Source organism: Stegodyphus dumicola, chromosome 5 (genome assembly GCF_044657685.1).
Source record: "Stegodyphus dumicola isolate Sdum_Otavi_A_Nest chromosome 5, ASM4465768v1".
NCBI classification, from domain to species: domain Eukaryota; kingdom Metazoa; phylum Arthropoda; class Arachnida; order Araneae; family Eresidae; genus Stegodyphus; species Stegodyphus dumicola.
In genome coordinates, this window is record NC_140772.1 from 18,537,306 (window position 1) to 18,555,408 (window position 18,103).

The window sequence follows — 18,103 nt, forward strand, 5'->3', positions numbered from 1 at the left end:
TCAAAATTCCATTTCATGCCAGACGTAGTTAAATCGCGGTATTCTTCTGTGTTTGACAATTGGCAACTGCAGATTTAGCTTACTCATTTTTTGGTCAAGTTTCAGATTTTTAATAAATTTTAATAGGTTTCATTTAAATATGTGTGATTATTTAGAGTTTTTGCAAGTTTTAAAATTTTAGTAATTTTCTGTAACTATAACTTCCCAAAAGACACGAAACAGGCTTAGAAACGAGCTTAGGCATGAAACAGACATTACGAACTTCAGATTTCAAACCTAGATTTACACAGACAAGAGAATTTCACCTAATTTTGAATGATTTAGTACATTTATTATCATTTGTTTGTCAACAAAAATAAACATATGTGTTTCAAATCAAGATAAATTCATTGAAAAATGCTGACACTTTTTAACCCCTGAGATTTTACTTTACCTTAGAACAAAGGCAGAAAGAATTTATAAAATTTACTTTCACCAGAAGTATAATAAGGGATTGTAGTAAAAAAAATATTGGAACATATGCATGATATCAGGATTGAGTGCTGCGAAGTGCTACTAAAATCTGCGTATTGAAGAGAAAAATTTGCTGATGCAATGGATGCAGAAAAGGAATCTTGCAAGTTAATATTCAGAAATCAAGGATATGTTTTTAAGTAAAGCGAATGAATTTTTACGTGTTGATTAATTAAAAGAATTCCGTCTAAGCACGCACTATGTGATTATTTGATTTATCAAAGAAATAATCCTTAACATAACTGCGTTAACAAATGTGTAGTGCCGTTACGCCGTTATTGATGTTATTTTAAGTTTGTAAAGTTTTTCAGTTAAAAAAATAATTTTTAGAAACATATGTTTTAAAGCTTTAAGAGCCTAAAACAAAAAAACATTTCTCCCAAATAATTTAAACTAACTAATAATTAGTTATTTATGATTTTTGTTATTGTTACTGATAAAAAAAGCTTCGATTATAAGAAGCAGTGTCATAAGGGCATCAGAAACGAACAGACAGTAGAAAATTATTCCACACAGCTACTTAGACTCTTATAATACAAAGTTCTTTTGATTTATTTTAATTTATTTATTTTATTTAATTTTTTTTATTGAAAATTTTAAATCCTTGTGCACCACATAGTATTACACAAGGCTTACAGAGGTAAGTAAAAAAAAGCAAACAAATACAACAACACAACACAAAATAAAATAAACTTACAAATTCACAGATGATACGTAAGAGATAAATTTACAGAAAAAAGAGAAAGCCATTTTATGTTGAACAAAAACATGAAGAGGGGGAGGAAATGAAATATTCACAGAGTTTAACTTAGAAATGAGTTCCTTTCGTCCTTCCTTGAGCTTTGAACAATAGAACAATAAATGTTCGACATTTTGCACTCCCCCGAAACTGCATGAACACAAGTCTGTACTAGATAATCTAAATCTCTTCAGATATGAATTGAATTTACCATGTCCAGTTAGAAATTGAGTAACTTCAAAATTGCAGAAAAAGTGTTTATTATTCAGTCTGTGAGGAATGGAAGGAAAATATAGTTTAGTCAAAGAGGCAGTAGTAGAATTCCTGTATAGTTCATTCCACTCGAGTATTGTATCATCCCTACTTTTGTTCTTGTAAAATGACTTGGGAAGTATCATTGGAGTAATTACTTGAAGATGTGTAGCTTGTTTTGCCAACCAATCAGCCCGTTCATTTCCTAGATTGCCAGTGTGGCCACGTACATGAGAAAAGATAACATCAACACCTTTATTATTAAGGTCTTTAAGAAGAGCATGGGAAGTCACATTTAATTTATTATATGAGAAGATATTCCTAAGAGAAAATAAGGATGAAAGAGAATCAGTGCGAATAAGAAATTTAGCACTTAGCGAACAGTTGTTAGATATCCACTTAATTGACTCACTAATGCACAGTAATTCGGCTTGGAAAACACTGCATTTATTGGGAATTCTAAAGAGTTTGTATTCCAGTTCAGAACCATTATGGAAAACGACATAAGCTAATCCAACTCGATTATTAATTTTACTGCCATCTGTATAACACACAACAGGGAAATTATCATCAACAGAATTGTCATAAATGATAGTTTGAATTGGCAAACGATTGGCAGGATGAGGAAGATCTTCAAACAACGCCTTGGCATCGAACATAAATTTGCTGATGGTATCTTTAAACTTTTTGTCATTCAAAACATGAAGGTCAATCGGAGGAAATCCTGAAATTGCAAAACAGGCTTCATAGCTAATTGTTCTGTAGCCACGCACAACTCTTAGTAAAATTCTTCTTTGAATTCTGCGAAGTATACGGGAATTAATCTTCTTTTCTAAAGCTGTTCCTCACACTCTAGAAGCATAGCAAATAAAGGGGACAATACCCTGCTTATAAATCATATCAATAACATTAACTTTTAAACCAAAAGTATTGCAAGAGACACGATTAAGTACTCTAAGAATATTTTCACACTTATTGGATAAATACATAATATGATTTTTCCAACAAAACTTATGATCAAGAATAACGCCTAAATATTTAATTTCATTCACCGTTTCGAGTAAGGTATTATCGAAGTACAGTTGTTGGTTTGTATAGCTGACATGCTTTCTTTTAATTATCATAATTTTAGATTTATTAGGATTGAATTCCAATTTCTGTTCTCTGGACCAATTGGAAATAATAGTAAGGGTGTTTTGAGCCGTATTAAAGAGAGTAATGGGACACTTCTCTTGAAAGCAAATTAGTAGATCATCAGCAAAAGCAATTGTTTTACAACTCGGACAATGTGAGAGTCTATTGAGTAGATCATTCATAATTAAATTCCACAATAAAGGTCCGGAAACCGAGCCTTGAGGGCAACCTCTTTCCAAAATGCGGGAGGAAGAAACGTGGCCAAGGGAGAGCAATGCAGATCTGTCATGCAGAAAATCTTTAATAAGGTGGTAAATATTACACGGAATACCAGCTTTCCTTAAAAAAACAAGTATCCCAGGACACCAGGCGTGGTCGAAAGCACCTTTGATATCAAGAAACACTAAAACTGTGTGTAAATTTCTCTTCTTACCTTCGTCCACTATGTCTTTTAAGTACAAAAGAGCCTAGAAAATCACAACTCTTATGAGGGGTAAAACCAAACTGTGCTTTATTTAGCAGTTTTTTATTATGCAAGAACCAGGTAATTCTATTAACAAACAGCTTTTCTAGGCATTTTCCTAAACTGGGAAGAAGACTAATGCATCTCAAGTTATCTAAATGCGGGATACGAGGACCACTATTCTTAGGGATTAAAACGACATTCGCTGTTTTCCAGCAACGAGGAAATGAACCAAGCCTCAGACAAGTATTGAAGATTTTGGAGAATAAATTTGGAAACATTCTATGAACTTGCTTCAAAATTTCGTTTGAAATAGAATCAAGACCAGGAGCTTTATTGCATTTAAGTTTTTCTATAACACTATTAATTTCTGACATAGTAAATGGAGGATAACAACATAATTTAACGAAGCTTCAGCCCTAATCATTCTATGAAACGAATTATCCGTGCTAAAATGGTCCGTGGGAAAGCTTCTGTTAAGAACCTCATTCACAGTTTCTTCAAGCGACTTTGTACAATTACCAGATTGGAGATAAATTCCACTGACTTCAATTCCTTTCATAAAATTTTTCTTTATACCATTCGTATATATTTTTTTCCAAACATTCCTTTCATTTATACTCATTAGGAATTCTCTCCAAGACTTAAGCTTTGCATCCTGGAGCTTTAAACTGTAACTATGCCTTAAGTGAAGATATTTTTGTTTATATAACTCTCTAAGAGTAGGGTTACGATTTCGTTGAAACCTACGTCTAGCAGCGTTAACCTGTTTTCTCATACAATCGATTTCAGTAGTCCACCAAGGTACCTTATGAACCCGTGACTTTTTTAGAGGCATGGAAGCCTTAGATGCGTTATAGAGAATCGAGACAAAATTTTCTAGTCGAGAGTTTAATGCATGCTTATCCGTACAGCACTCAATAAACTGCGAAAACTCATCAATCGACTGCTTACATGTATTGTAAAAAATATTCCAGTTAGCTTTCTTTACACTGAAGACAGTTTTGCTGTTTTTTCTGTCATAGAAAGTGTTATTAAAGCTAAAGAAGCTACAGAAAGTTCAAACTCAATCGCACAGTGATCAGAAAGGGATTCATAGTCTGGTTGACACCAACACAAAATATCTGCAAGAAGATCAGATCCCACAACCGTAATGTCAATATAGCTTGAACCTTGAGTACTACAGAAAGTAGGACCACAGTCTTCGTTTAGAACGAACAAATTATTCATACTTAAAAATTCACAAAGTTTAACCCCTCGAGAATCTGAAACTGGACTATGCCAAATTTCAGATTTGCTGTTGGCATCCATAGCCCAAATCAATCTATTACAATTTTTTGAAGCTAATGCTACATTAATTTTATGCAGATCCAAGTCAATATTTCTATTAGGTTCAAAATAATAGGAAAAAAAGATAAAATCTTGAGTATTGAGAGTAACATGAATAAACACCATATTATAATCAAGATTATTAATATCAAGCAGAGTAGACAGCTTTTGATTTCGTACAATAATAGCAGCTTTAATGGTATCACTATTAGCATCAAAGTAAACCTGGTAAGAGGAAGGCAAGTTGGGAAGAGAGCATTTATAAGAGTGAGGCTCCTGAACAAGAACGATATCAATGTTAGAATTTTCCATATTTAAAACAAGCTGCTGAGTAGCCATTTTCGAACGATGAAGATTAAGTTGAATAATTTTAAGAACAGAAAAGGGAAAGTTAGCCATAATTAATTTGAGAAATTATTCTATTCTTCATAAAAATGTGAGAAGGACAATTTTCCGAGAAAGGATTATGCTTGACATCAACTTTCTTGCCAACATCCTTGATTTTGCTATTATAACGAATGCAATTTACACAAGCTTGGGTTTCTTGAGTTTGGCAGTGCTCACTTTTATGTTCTTTTGCACATTTAAAGCAAGCAACAGAATTTCTGCAGTTAGTTCCTTTGTGATTATAGCCAAAGCATTTAAAGCATCTATTTATTATGATAAACTCCTCTACTTTACAAGCCGACCACTCAAAATGCAAATACCCCAAAGGTAGGCATTTTCTGTATAGCTCGGGTTTCATTTCGACAACGATATGCTTTGAGTTTTGGAATTTTTTAAGAGTAAAACAGAATTTCACGTCATTAATACATTCATTACCATAAAAAATGTCAGGATTTTGATCAAAGAGAACAGTTAATATATCTTTATCATCAATTTCATTTGGCACATTTTTAATAAGTAGAGCAGGATTTTTCTGTCTTGGAAGAGAAGAAATTAGTTCAGGTTTGTTGTTGATTTCATCTTTTAGTTTATCACGATCAGTTGAGGAAGAGCATTGCACTAAAATTCTGTTATTCGAAATCGTCCTAATATTTTTTATACCTAATTTCTTTTCTGTCGGATTAATTTTTTCCTTCAAAAGTTTTTTAACATCAAGGGATGTAAAGTTTTCCAATCCAGCAGCTGCCGAAACAAGCAAATTACAATTATTTGACTGTTTGTTTACATTTTCTCCCCTAGATGGCGATACCACCTCAGCATAAGAAGGTCTCATAACAGAGGTCTTCAAACTTGCCACACAAGCTTCGCGATAATTAGCAGATTGTAATCTTTCAAAATTTTTAATTATAAGAGATTTTAACTCACCCAAAGCCGTCCTAGCATGTTCACGCAGCTCACCGTTCATATTACATTTAGATGCAAGTGCTGTGTTGATAGTATCATAATGTTTTTCAAGAGACGTGTAAAACGCGTCAAGCTCTTTATCCGCCATCTTGAACTGTTTTTGAACTCTTGAACTTTATCCGCCATCTTGAACTGTTTTATTTAATTTGTCGTCAATTTAATATTTGTTTTGTAAATAATTGAATTGTTATTTGTATTCTTAGTGTAAGGCAAGCCCTCACATTTTTCACACCAAATTCCGATTCGACTGTGGCAACGGACGTTGGTTAAAAAGCCTATAAATTGACCTGTTTGAAGTTCGGGCTAAATCTTCTCTTTCACCCACCCTTTTTACTGTTACGCTCGCACGCAGAAACGTGTATACGATCTAGTTTCCATTAGAAAGGCCTCCACGAATACATCCCTTCCTTTAGGCAAATAGCTCTCGAGTGCTTTGCTGTAGTTAAAAAAATAAACCCATTAACAAAACCTCGTACTTCTTCATATAATTATTTATTTTCATACCTATGAACGTTTTGATATTCGTCCACCAAGATATTTTTCCTCGTCGCACACACTTCCAAGATGAAGGAGAATTCGCAAATTCAGAACTAAGTCCAGTGGCAAATTCATTACGCCATTTTGCTTCGAGGCACGATTCCGAACAAGGAGGGCATTTCGGTAAAAAATAGCTGAACAATTTTTATCCTATAGCATTCTACAGGCATGACGTCGAAATTTAATTAGTGACGTTCCAAGATTTAATTTTGTTGGATGTGCCCTTCTTCTGTGACGAACTCTCAAATGTCATTATGTGATTCGTCTTATCTAGGTTTCTTGTGACAAAATATGTATCGAAATTTCTACTACAATATTAACGTTCTGAATAAATGCGTGTCTCAGAGGCGAAGATATTACGCTTTTTTTTGGTAATATGCTTGGGTAAGTCAGCATTTATCTTTCATCCAATTTTTAGTTCGTAAGGCATACTAGAATCTGATCTTAATATTCTCTTCTTTGGGTTATTATATATCATACAACCACGGCTATAATCAGATTTAAATTATCTCTTTATTCTGAGTTATTGCGTCAGCAATTCAAAAGATAATTAAAATGAATATCACCACATAATTTGCTAACACTTAGGTCACAAAAACCATGGGTTAAGATTTTGCTAACCATTTTAATTTTAACTTCAGCCGGAAATATATAAATAAATATTATAATTGGCTTTTTTTACGCTTGTTGTTACCCCTCGTTTTCACTTTATGCTACGAAATTCTAAACTACAGAGGCGATGTGAATTCTTTTGAGAATCTGCGGTGGTTAGTATTTAGAATTAAAGTAATTAGGGTTAATTAATCCGGGCAGAGCCCAGCCCACCTAATCGGCCTAAGACCAGTTTTATGGCCATTGGACATCACTCAGTAATTAGGGTAGGATCATGTAGAATTCACCAGAAACTGGTTATTTACTAGCCGAGATTAGAGCCATGGATCTTCTTATCGCTAGCCGGACGTGCTACGAGTTACACTGCGAGGGCTCGCACACGGAAAGGATAATCTTATAGCCTCGCAATTATCAATACTAAGAATTCAAAGCATAATGAATAATAATGTATTTCAACCCACAGATTTTGAATATCTTAAACACAACTTAGAGCTACATCCTACATATTTTTACACAAAATCCCTATTGGGAACCTTTGAACTCAATAAATATGAACTCACCATATATACTGATGGTTCGAAATCTGAAGCAGGCGTTGGTAGTGCATATTGCGCATTCCGAAAAAATTCAAATATTAAAAACTGGAATATTCGTTTAAACAATAACAACTCAGTTTTTCAAGCAGAACTTTTTGCAATCAAAGAAGCCATATGCTTCGCAAAAAAATTTTCTTTACCATTCTTAATTCTCTCTATAATTGGACACAGTCGATCGCCTATTATACAAGAAACCCATTTTCTACTTTCTCAATTTCAAAACAATAATAGACCACATTTCAAATGGATTAAAGCACACATCGGTAATAGTGGTAACGAGCTCGCAGACGAACTAGCAAAAGAGGCTGTAAACAATTCTTCCCTTCCAAATTACTCAATTCCATATCCAATATCATTACTAAAAACAAAATTAGAAACAGAATTAATGCACTTATGGAAGCAAACCTGGACTGAAGCAACTACCGGCAGAAGAACTTTTACTTTCATATCAAAACCTTCAAGATCATTAATATCTACTAACCGTTCAATTACATTTTTCCTAACAGCTCATGGTCCATTTCCAGAATACCTTCATAGATTCGGACTTCAACATACAAATCTCTGTATCTGTGGGAATGAAGGCACAATAGATCATTATCTCTTTCACTGCAACCTTACTAAAGATTATCACCTTAAAGCATACAATTTAACTTCTGCTCAGTTATGGTTTCAACAGTTATTAAAAAGTAATATTCTAAGAAATAATCTTCATAATATAATAAATTATATCTCCGCAAACATCGATAATCTTAAAGGAACTTAAAATCATTATTCTTTGTTCATTTACCTTACTTAATAAGCCATTCTTTCTACTACCTCATTTTAATGCTTTCACTCAAGACTATCTTTATTTAAACCTTCAAGATCTCTCAAGCTCGATCAAGAATTTAAGGATATTTTCTAACTCCATCTCCTTAATATATTAATAAAGTCTCAACTCAAGATTTTTAGTCAAGTCTTTTACTCAAGAATGACTCTCTATCAAGAATTTCCACGAACTTTTCATTCAGGTCATCCTAATTCATTCAAATACCATTTCTCATCAACTTTTATTCAATTACTGCTCTGCTCTTCATTCTCCATAATGAAATACTTTACTCTTTACATATCTTACATTCTCAGCCTCTACTATTCTCATACATTATGTTGTTCATTTTCAAAATTTGTAATGATCTTCTTAAGTATTTACTTATCTATTTACGTTTCATTTACTTTCATATTTCTTTAGGTATTATGTATTTATATATTTAATTTCTTCAATTTTTATTATATAATTCTCAAAATTTTGATACTTTATTTGACTTCATATATAACAACATTGTATTTATATTATTCTAAATTTTTAACTTTTATTTATTTTATCTATTTATGCTTATTATTTATATATTTATTTCTTGATATTTAATTTTTATTATGTAATTATCAAAATTCTAAAATTTTATTGTATTTTACATAACAACACAGTTGGTAGCTAATTCCATCAGTTGAGCGTAAAAGCTGAATGTCTTAAAGGCGGTGCAGCTGCTCATCTGATGGTAAATAAATAAATAATTCCTTATAACCTTATAGCCATCTAGTGCAAAATATTACGTTTTCATATGCGTAGAAGGGTAGATAAATAAACATTATCAAACAAAAAATGTCATGTAATTTTATGCAAAGGGGCATTAAACATGATGTACCTAATAAAGAATCTGAGAATAAAAAAAATTGCTTTAAAGTTAATAGTGCTCAATAGGTCAACAATGTGATCCTTAAGAAGACGCATTAACTCAGGGTATAATAAAAACCCTTTAATACCGCCGCAAGGTACTTCTTGAAATCCAACACATAGACCTTTCTCCATTATCACCAGTTTAAGTAGCCTATTCATTCAATTTTCCTTTACAAAACGTCACGTTTCAAAGATTGAATGAAATCCCTCTTTACGTAAAAATTATAATATGAATATTTTTCATGCATGTGAGATACAAACATTTTTGTTTTTTCTGTAGTCTCTTAAGCATTCATTTTTAAAGCCTTAAAAATTATCTCATTTACGCAAACTTCATTTTATGCTCATTTTTGACAAAAAAATATTGTAAGAATTTCAATAGAGGCCTGTTTTAAGTTAATTTAACGTTGTATTTAGGCTAGTGTTCTTCAAATTTTATCAACTGTGGGAAGGTTAAGGTAAAATGTAAAGTAAAGTAAATGTTTTCAAGAAAGCATTTAGTAATTTCCTACACTGATGATGCATCTCAAATTTTACAGAATGACAGTATGAATAAGTTTATGCATAACTTTCTTAAGAATATATAAAGCGTATCTGATGAAGCTGTATGAAAGTCCGCCGAAAATATCGCGGAAGAAAACGTCGCAGAGAAAACAACGCAAGAAAACAAACTCGTCCTACAAAACATCGCAGTTTTAAAAGATCGTGATAGAAAACAAAGCGGTGCAAAACCTTCATAGATCTAAAACATTATCGTAGAAGATATTATAGTAAAAATTAAAGCATCTACAAACCATCGCATCATGGTAACATCGCAGATATATTTTTTCGGCTAGCAAAAGTTTAAGTAAGTAAATTTTCGCGTGCTGATCTGTGAGCACAAAAAGAAGTAAGTAATACTAATTCAGAAGTCAAACAACAAAAATCAGCGTTATATTTACAAAATTTTCACAAGACTAGTTTCGATGGTTTTACCGAACCACCATCTTCAGCTGCAAAACCGCAAATGAACAAGATAGGAAATAATGATTAGATAAGATAAGAAAGCCTGGACAAGAATAAGCAAGTGGCGCCATCTGTTGGTGAAACCAGAACTAAAACATAATTTCTTTAAAGGCCGAAGGCAAATTTGGATTGGAATTAGGATCGTTAACTAGAACAGAAAGATTTTTATGAATGTGAAATGCCTCTAGAAAATCCAGTTCTCCAATGGAAGATGTTTTTTGAATAATTTTGGCAGCAGAAAAACTGAAAGTGTGGTTTTCGGACCAACAATGTTGAGCAACAGAAGATTTCTGTGTTTCCTTTTATCTAACATATGCCTCATGTTCCTTGACGCGAAATGTTAAGGCTCTCTTAGTTTAGCCAATGTAAATTAAACCACACTGGCAAGGAATCCTATAAATACCCCAGGAATTCATATCCGGAATGGGGTCCTTGAGTATGGAACTCGGAATTTTATTGATGGTAGAATAAACAACCCGAAAGTTAAATTTCTGCAAAATATGTGCAACTTTATAGCTAATTAATGGAAAGAAGGGAATGACAACAGAATTTTTATAATCTCCTAAAACAAGAGTGTACTTTTTAGTGTGACTTACGTAGACGATACTAGTATTTATTCGGCGTGTTATTGTGTCTTAAGTAAGTAATATTTTCAGCTCTATACTTCAGCTTTTTGTACCGACTAATAAAATTTATTAAAAGAGCAAGAAGAAAACGTTAGTATAGGTAATTAATAGTGTGTGTGTGTGATTATGGCAAAGCCTCGAGGGCTATCTGCCTAAGGGGAGGGATGCCTTCGTGGAGGACTTTCTAAGGGAAACTGGCTCGTATACGCGTTACACATGGGGAAAACCACGAAAACGCCCATGCAGCCAGCCCGTTCGCGGGATTCGAACCTAACTACCAGTGTTCAGCGACTTTACCGCTCGGCCGCTGATGGTCCCGGTAATTAATAGAAATTAATGAAATGTTAAACTTTCGCATATTCCTCTTTCTTATCTTTTTATACCATATTTTTTCATGAAAATCTACTAAAATGTCTTTATAAAAGAGGTTAATTAAATAATGACTTTTAATAATTAGCAGCATAAATTAAAAATTTTATTGACGCTATAGTTAGCATTAAATTTTGCTCATTTCCAGATTTTTAATGCTTAAATTTCCTTCTTGCTTCTAATTAATACAAAAATAGGAAATATAGAGATAAAAAAGTTCTTGACTTCTTCTCGTGCTCATAAATCGCTATGAGAGAATATATATTTAAAACTTTGATGCTGCTTGTGTATCGAATTACTTGAAATGTTTTTCTCTGTCGAATAATATTTTATTTTTTTAAAGCAAAGTAATCACATTAATTAGAATATTTTTGTCTATTGAAATACTGTTTTACTGTTTTTACAGTGATTTAAATGTCTAATATTACCAATATGAAGTTTGGTCACCCTTGAGCGGCTCCTGAACTAAGCTTTGACTAAAACAACTGAAAATCCCGGCAAGGTCACAGTTAATTTATCATGATTCCTGTCCTCGATAAACCTAGGATGTCTGCATAAGTAGAAGGTCGCTAAAAAGTACTAATGCGCTTTTAAAACCAAAGACAGAATAATGCTTCCTAATAACACGAATTATTGCTACTTATCAAAACAACAACTTACGAATTAATTTTATTTGATTATAAAGGTATATATGCCTAAGAGAAGGGATGCCTTCGTGGAGGACGTTTTAAGAGAAATGTCTCCTATTCACTTTACACTTTACACATTAGGAAAACTACGAGAACGTCCATATAGCCAGTCCGTTCGCCTGAAAATGAAGACGGGTCAAACTACCAGCGTTCAGCGGCATTATCGCTGTGGCGAATGAAATTAAAGCATCTATTAAAATCGAAGGATTCTCAAGTAAAATTCTTCATCGATATAAGCTCATTTTTTTCACCAAGTTCATTATTTTTACACATGGGGAGGATGGAAAATTATCTCGTCAATACTTGAACAAAAGTATAATTTTTGCTTGTTAAATTTATTTTTTGCAGTCATCTGATAGGTATTTTTTGTTTCAATTTCTCTAACTTTCATTGTAATCACTTTTGTCATGTTTTTAACTTCAGGCGGAAAATCGAAGTTTTGATGTAAAAAACTTAGATTTGTTATTTAAAAGTCAATATCTGAGAGATATTCTGGTTACTTGCTCATATTGAGCGTCATACTAAAGAATACATATTTCACAGTCAAATCAATCAAATAATTTAGAACGTAATAAAAATGTTCTGTTTTTATAGGTAGTAACAATTAAGAATTAATGGGAGTAATGTTCTTAAACACTATTAATGTATTTCTCCCACTTCCCTAGCGTGCCTTCGTAGTGTAACGGTAGCACGCTGGGCCGGTATTCCAGAGGTCCGTGGTTCGATTCCCGGCGAAGGCGGTTGCATATTTTTCATCACTCCGCCCCCCCCCCAAAATCCTAATGTCTCTACAAGTGGCGTCCGAACTAAAAGGGTTGTGGATGATGATTCTACGCACCCAGGATTTGGCGACTCGGTCCCCTAAAACACTAGTCGCCCTTTAAAAAGGGGAGTATATAAGGTATTTCTCCCACTTCCCTAGCGTGCCTTCGTGGTGTAACGGTAGCAAGCTGGGCCTGTATTCCAGAGGTCCGTGGTTCGATTCCCGGCGAAGGTGGTTGCTATTTTTCATCTTTTCTGCTTCCAATTAACCTAATGACTCTACACACTTTTCCTTGGTTTCTACTGAAATAAATTTAACGAATTCTTGATTTCATTGCGGAATTAAAATTTAAGTTTCTGCATTAAAGCAATCGTTTCCTATTGCATGATTTTAATAAAAATTTAACGAGGACCTCGAACTACCCCCGCAACACTCTCATATATACTTGCGCAAATTTACCACTAAAATCCGTGTTGCTAAGAGATCATTAGAACAAATACAAATAGAAATATCATACGGGTGAAAATGTGGTTTCAAATTTAGGAACCAAAGCTCTGTAAAATTTATATTTAGTATACAGTTATAGAAAGTAAAATGGCTTTGAAGTATAATGTGAGAGAAAATTTAGATTCAGTTTCACAAGAGCTGTTGCCAATTTTAGAAACTCAATTTCTTTCCACTAACAGAAAATATAACTGTATTTAAATTTATTTAAATGGATTCATTCGTTTAGGACCAGAATATTACTCAGCAAGCATAGAAAATTTTCTCTGTTTCCATTCGAAAGAATAAGTACACTTTCAGAACTTCGTAATCCTGAAATTTCGCGAGTAAGAATTTACGTCTAGATAAATCACGGTTTGTGAGAATATTCTAACTTGTGAGAAAGCTAAAAAAATTGCGAAGGCATGCACACCTACTCTGGCCTCTCCGAATTCTCTTGGAAGGGGGGTGCTGTGTCCGATGGACTAGCCATTCGAGCCTCCATCAGGCGCTTTCGACCCATCGACTGGAGAATTTCCTGAAATAAAAAAACACGATATAGTGAGAACAGAATGACTGTAGTAGGATTTGTTTGCAATTTTATTGACCAGTAGAGTGTTATAAGACCTTTTTTCCTAACTGTGCCAGAAGAACGGGAAAAAAAAAAGAAAATTTGATAGCTTTCAGATTTTATATTACGACAAAAGGGCATTTTCTTAACGTTTTGTCTGTTACCTTTATTTACTAAACTAGCAGCTTCGCTGCCAGCCTTTGTCTGGCTTTTAAATATACCGGAAAAATGGCTGAAGGGAACACCAAACGTTAAATTTAAAAACTGCGTAGAATTTTACTCTGCAGAACAACTTCATAAAAAAAGTTATTAGTTAAAAAAAGTTATTACAATGAAATAAGCAATATCCCTTAATGCAAATATTAATTATCCTAATAAATAAATTAACCAACTTCCCTTTGCAAAATCTTAAAGAACTCGAATGGTATAAAGGAGGTTAAGAACTTTGTTTCCTAAAAAAATCACTCAAAACTTTTCAATATCTTAAAAACAGTGAAATGAGCAATAAATAACATAAAAGAATACAAAAAACAAAAAATTCTGAAAAGCAAAGTATAATTAATGATATTTTATCTTATATTTTCAAGAGGAAAAAATTACAATGAAATAAGCTATATCCCTTAATGCAAATATTAATTATCCTAATAAAAAAATTAACCAACTTTCCGTTGAAGAAAAAATAAATCATGCAAAACTTTTCAATGTCTTACAAACAATGAAATAAGCAAAAAATAACATGAAAGCAACTCAAAAAACATAAAACTCCGCACAGAATTTTACTCTGCAAAACAACTTTATAAAAAAAATGTATTATATATATATATAAATGACAATGAAATATGCTAATCTGTTAAAAACAGTGACATAAGAAATACGATGAAAAATTGTTGCCAAACCCATATTTCTAAAAGAATGAAACTGTTCAAAATGATGCGATTTCATCAAAAATCTATCAACAACAATAAGACAGGAAAATTGTTGCCAACTCAAGGATGAAAGTTTAACGTGTCCAAAAATTAAAGAAAAATAAACTGCACTTTTTAAAAATAAACTTTTTTTAGAAAAATCCCGTTGAAAAGATGTTAAACTCCATTTTTTAAATAAATTCGTATTTAATCTATTTATTGAAACATGAAATTTATTTTAAGTTCGTAAAATAGCTAAGTGCCTACGTTTCATGATGATGTGAAAATGGAGTGTGTAGAGTAAAATCTCGCTTTGCTATAGCCCATTATGTCTCAAAATGACGCGATTTCGTCACAAAACATAAAATTTGAAAAAAAAAAAAAAAAAAAAAAAAAAAAAAAAAAAAAAAAATCGAATTCGAATTTCGAAAAAATCGCTTTGAGGTGCACTGGCTCTTGTCTAGATGCACCTATGTAACAAATTTCGTAGCTGTGGGTCTATTAGCTTACGCGCAGCGCGAACGAAAAACACACACACACAGACAGACTCTTTCTTTTATTATATGTAGAGATATTACGTTCTTCGTACTTAAACCATATAATATTCAATTGAACAGCAATATAACAAAATATTTAGAATCAGGAAAACAGCATATCTTTAGAATTTCTGATACATAGTCTAGCGCGTTGGAGATAAAAATGTTTTTCCCATTGCTCGCTTTGAAATCGTTACTCATAAATTCGTTAAAGGTTTACAAAATTTGAAACAGATAAAAAACGAATTCGAAATTCGTGCCTCAAAGTGCCCATGTTCGGGTGGAGGACAACGTTATTCAAATCTGGATGGATCTAGGTACCATTGTTTTTTCACAATGCGAGAAATATTCATGCATTCATGAAGATTCTTTATTATTTAGTTTCTTTAAATATAATACACAGCGATAAAATTTGGTGGCAACACTTTGAAAAGTGAACCAACGCAGAAAGTGAAACGACGCAAAATACCGTTTTGAGACATAGCACTTTGGGTTAAAAGTTTTCCTCTTCCAAACGATTTTAGGAGCATTACTTAGGTCGTTGTTTTATCATTTCTTCTAGCTGCATCAGATACAACCAAACTGCGGTGTTTGGCCTTTTAAATCTGGTTTGCGTATTCACAATCAATAGTTTTATTTTTAAAACGGAATTCATGCCACGGCATTTTATTTTAACAACCAGTTATTTCGTTTCTAAAAAGCTGCTTTACATGCATAATAAATTTAAATAATTTCAAAATGTGTTTCATTTCTGCGACTAAATAATGTAGCGATATTAGTATTTTTAACACAGATGATGTCTATCAAGACAGCTGAAAACGTAAATGCATTAATAACAGGCTGTATTAACGATGCACACTGCGGGGGGAAAATTGAGACAGTTCTCCCGTTCTACTTGGCCGATTAAGGAAATTCAACTTGCATTTTTCATGTCTCGAAAGTGCGACTTAGGATATGTATTGGATTTATATACAGCATTGTTCTAATATATGTATTTTGACACAAAATCGGACATTTTTCTGAAATGATGTACCAATGTTTTTACATATGTCGATTCTACAGCTCAAATTATGCAAAACTGCGAAGTTTTGTAAGAATAGCACAAGTAGTTTTTAAAAAGTTAGCTCTCAAAATTTTAGCGCTTCAGTGTTAATTGAATTTTATATATACTTAATAATCTCTCTTTTTTTATTAAACTTACTTCATTCCTTCTTCCAGAATTCGAAATTTAAGCTTAATTCAAATATAAATAGCACATTTTTTTATGATTTATTTTTAAAATTTGTGTATATAAATATTTTTTATAATTTTTTTTGAAAATATTTTTGTATTATAACCTATAAAATTTTTAACATTGTCTTAAAGTAGATGCATTTCGAGGCACACCTGCAAAAAATCCGAAATTTTTATTCAAAATTTTCTAAGACATATATGAATTCACATATGGGAGTGTTTTGAAATTTGACACCTTTTTTTTGAGCGATAATAACGCCAAATTTTACGCACTTTGTTAAAATTATTTGAAAGTTTAAACGATGACTTTTTTCCCGCTCTTCTACAGTGAAGAAAAGAAAAACTACGCCAAGATAAATTTTCGAATTTCTCCGTAAATTTCGCTCCAGATTTTACAAAATTTAATATTTAGGCATAATTTGAGTCGTAGAATCGAAATATGGAAAAAGAAATGGGCATGTCACTTCAGAAAAAGTCCGATTTTGTGTCAAAATAGCTATGTTAGAACAATGCTATATATAAATCTGATATATATCCTAAGTCGCGCTTTCGAGACATGAAAAATGCGATTTGAATTTCGTCAGTTGGCCCAGTAGAACGGGAGATATAGAACTGTCCCATTTTTTTTACGCAGTGTACCTCAAATCTTAACAAATGACACTACGAAAATATGTTACATCGTAACTTGCCTTGGAAATCATAAAAGCATGTATGAGCTCATGTATGAGCTGATGACCAGACTGCATTTGGACTGCATTTGGATGACCAGACTGCACAAGGAATTGGGCTTTCCTTTGCGGGTGCCTTCGGGCTGTACTTATAGAAACATCCAGCTGGCACCGGAATGTCGAATCCTGGGAAGCATATTTCACAAGTGCACATCACCATAGCCACTGAGAGAGGGGTTTCGAAAATGGACCAATGAGCTGCTACTGCTCTTGTGACGCTAAATCTTCGTGCATGTGAGCGTATGTTGTTTACGTTTTAATTTGCATTTGCTTCGCAGTTATAAATATATGACGTTAATAGTAGAAATCTTATTGTGATTTCTTTTTCTAAGTTTAATTAATCGCTGACATTTCACTTTCGCGATTTTTATTACGCATTAATATTTGGATTGATATTCACGGCATATTATGTGGATTAATAGAATTCAAGTGTATATTATTTTAATTGAGCTGAGAAGACTGAAACGGTTACAATGAATCTAATGTCTTCTTTCTTCAGTGCTTGCATTCTTTTGATTTTTAAAGTGTAAGATTCAGAATACATATGATCTGATTATATCCATTGCTAACATTAAAAATTATATGTAAATAAATTGAATATATTCATTGTGAATAAGATAAGTTCACTATGTTTGATGAGTATTTCTTGTGTAGACAGTACATTTAAGAGCCAGTTATTAAATGTGAAATTTAGCACACTAAATGTGTAAGAATGCAAATTAGTAAAGTTCACTTTGAATAACATTCTGCATTGGTTATTATTATTATAGAACATCTTTTCCATATAGACTGCAATAAAAAGTGCTGACTTCTATTTACTATATGTAACTGGTGTCAATATTTTTTCTCATACGCATAATTTTATGTAAAGATAGCATTTGGGCTCAGAAGTTTATCACATATTTCTTTCTTCATCTTATTTACCACTTATTAAGTAATATTTCACATCGATATTT

The 18,103-nt window shown here is 32.6% G+C and overlaps 1 protein-coding gene across 1 annotated transcript in view; it reads right to left on the reverse strand.

The window, feature by feature from the left end:
- LOC118195192 (uncharacterized) overlaps positions 1 to 18,103 on the reverse strand; it is a 456,481-nt gene that overhangs the window by 54,970 nt on the left and 383,408 nt on the right. The window contains exon 12 of the mRNA XM_085816481.1: positions 13,612 to 13,712. Coding sequence (XP_085672607.1) covers positions 13,612 to 13,712 — 101 coding nt within the window. The remainder of the gene's footprint in view (positions 1 to 13,611; positions 13,713 to 18,103) is intronic.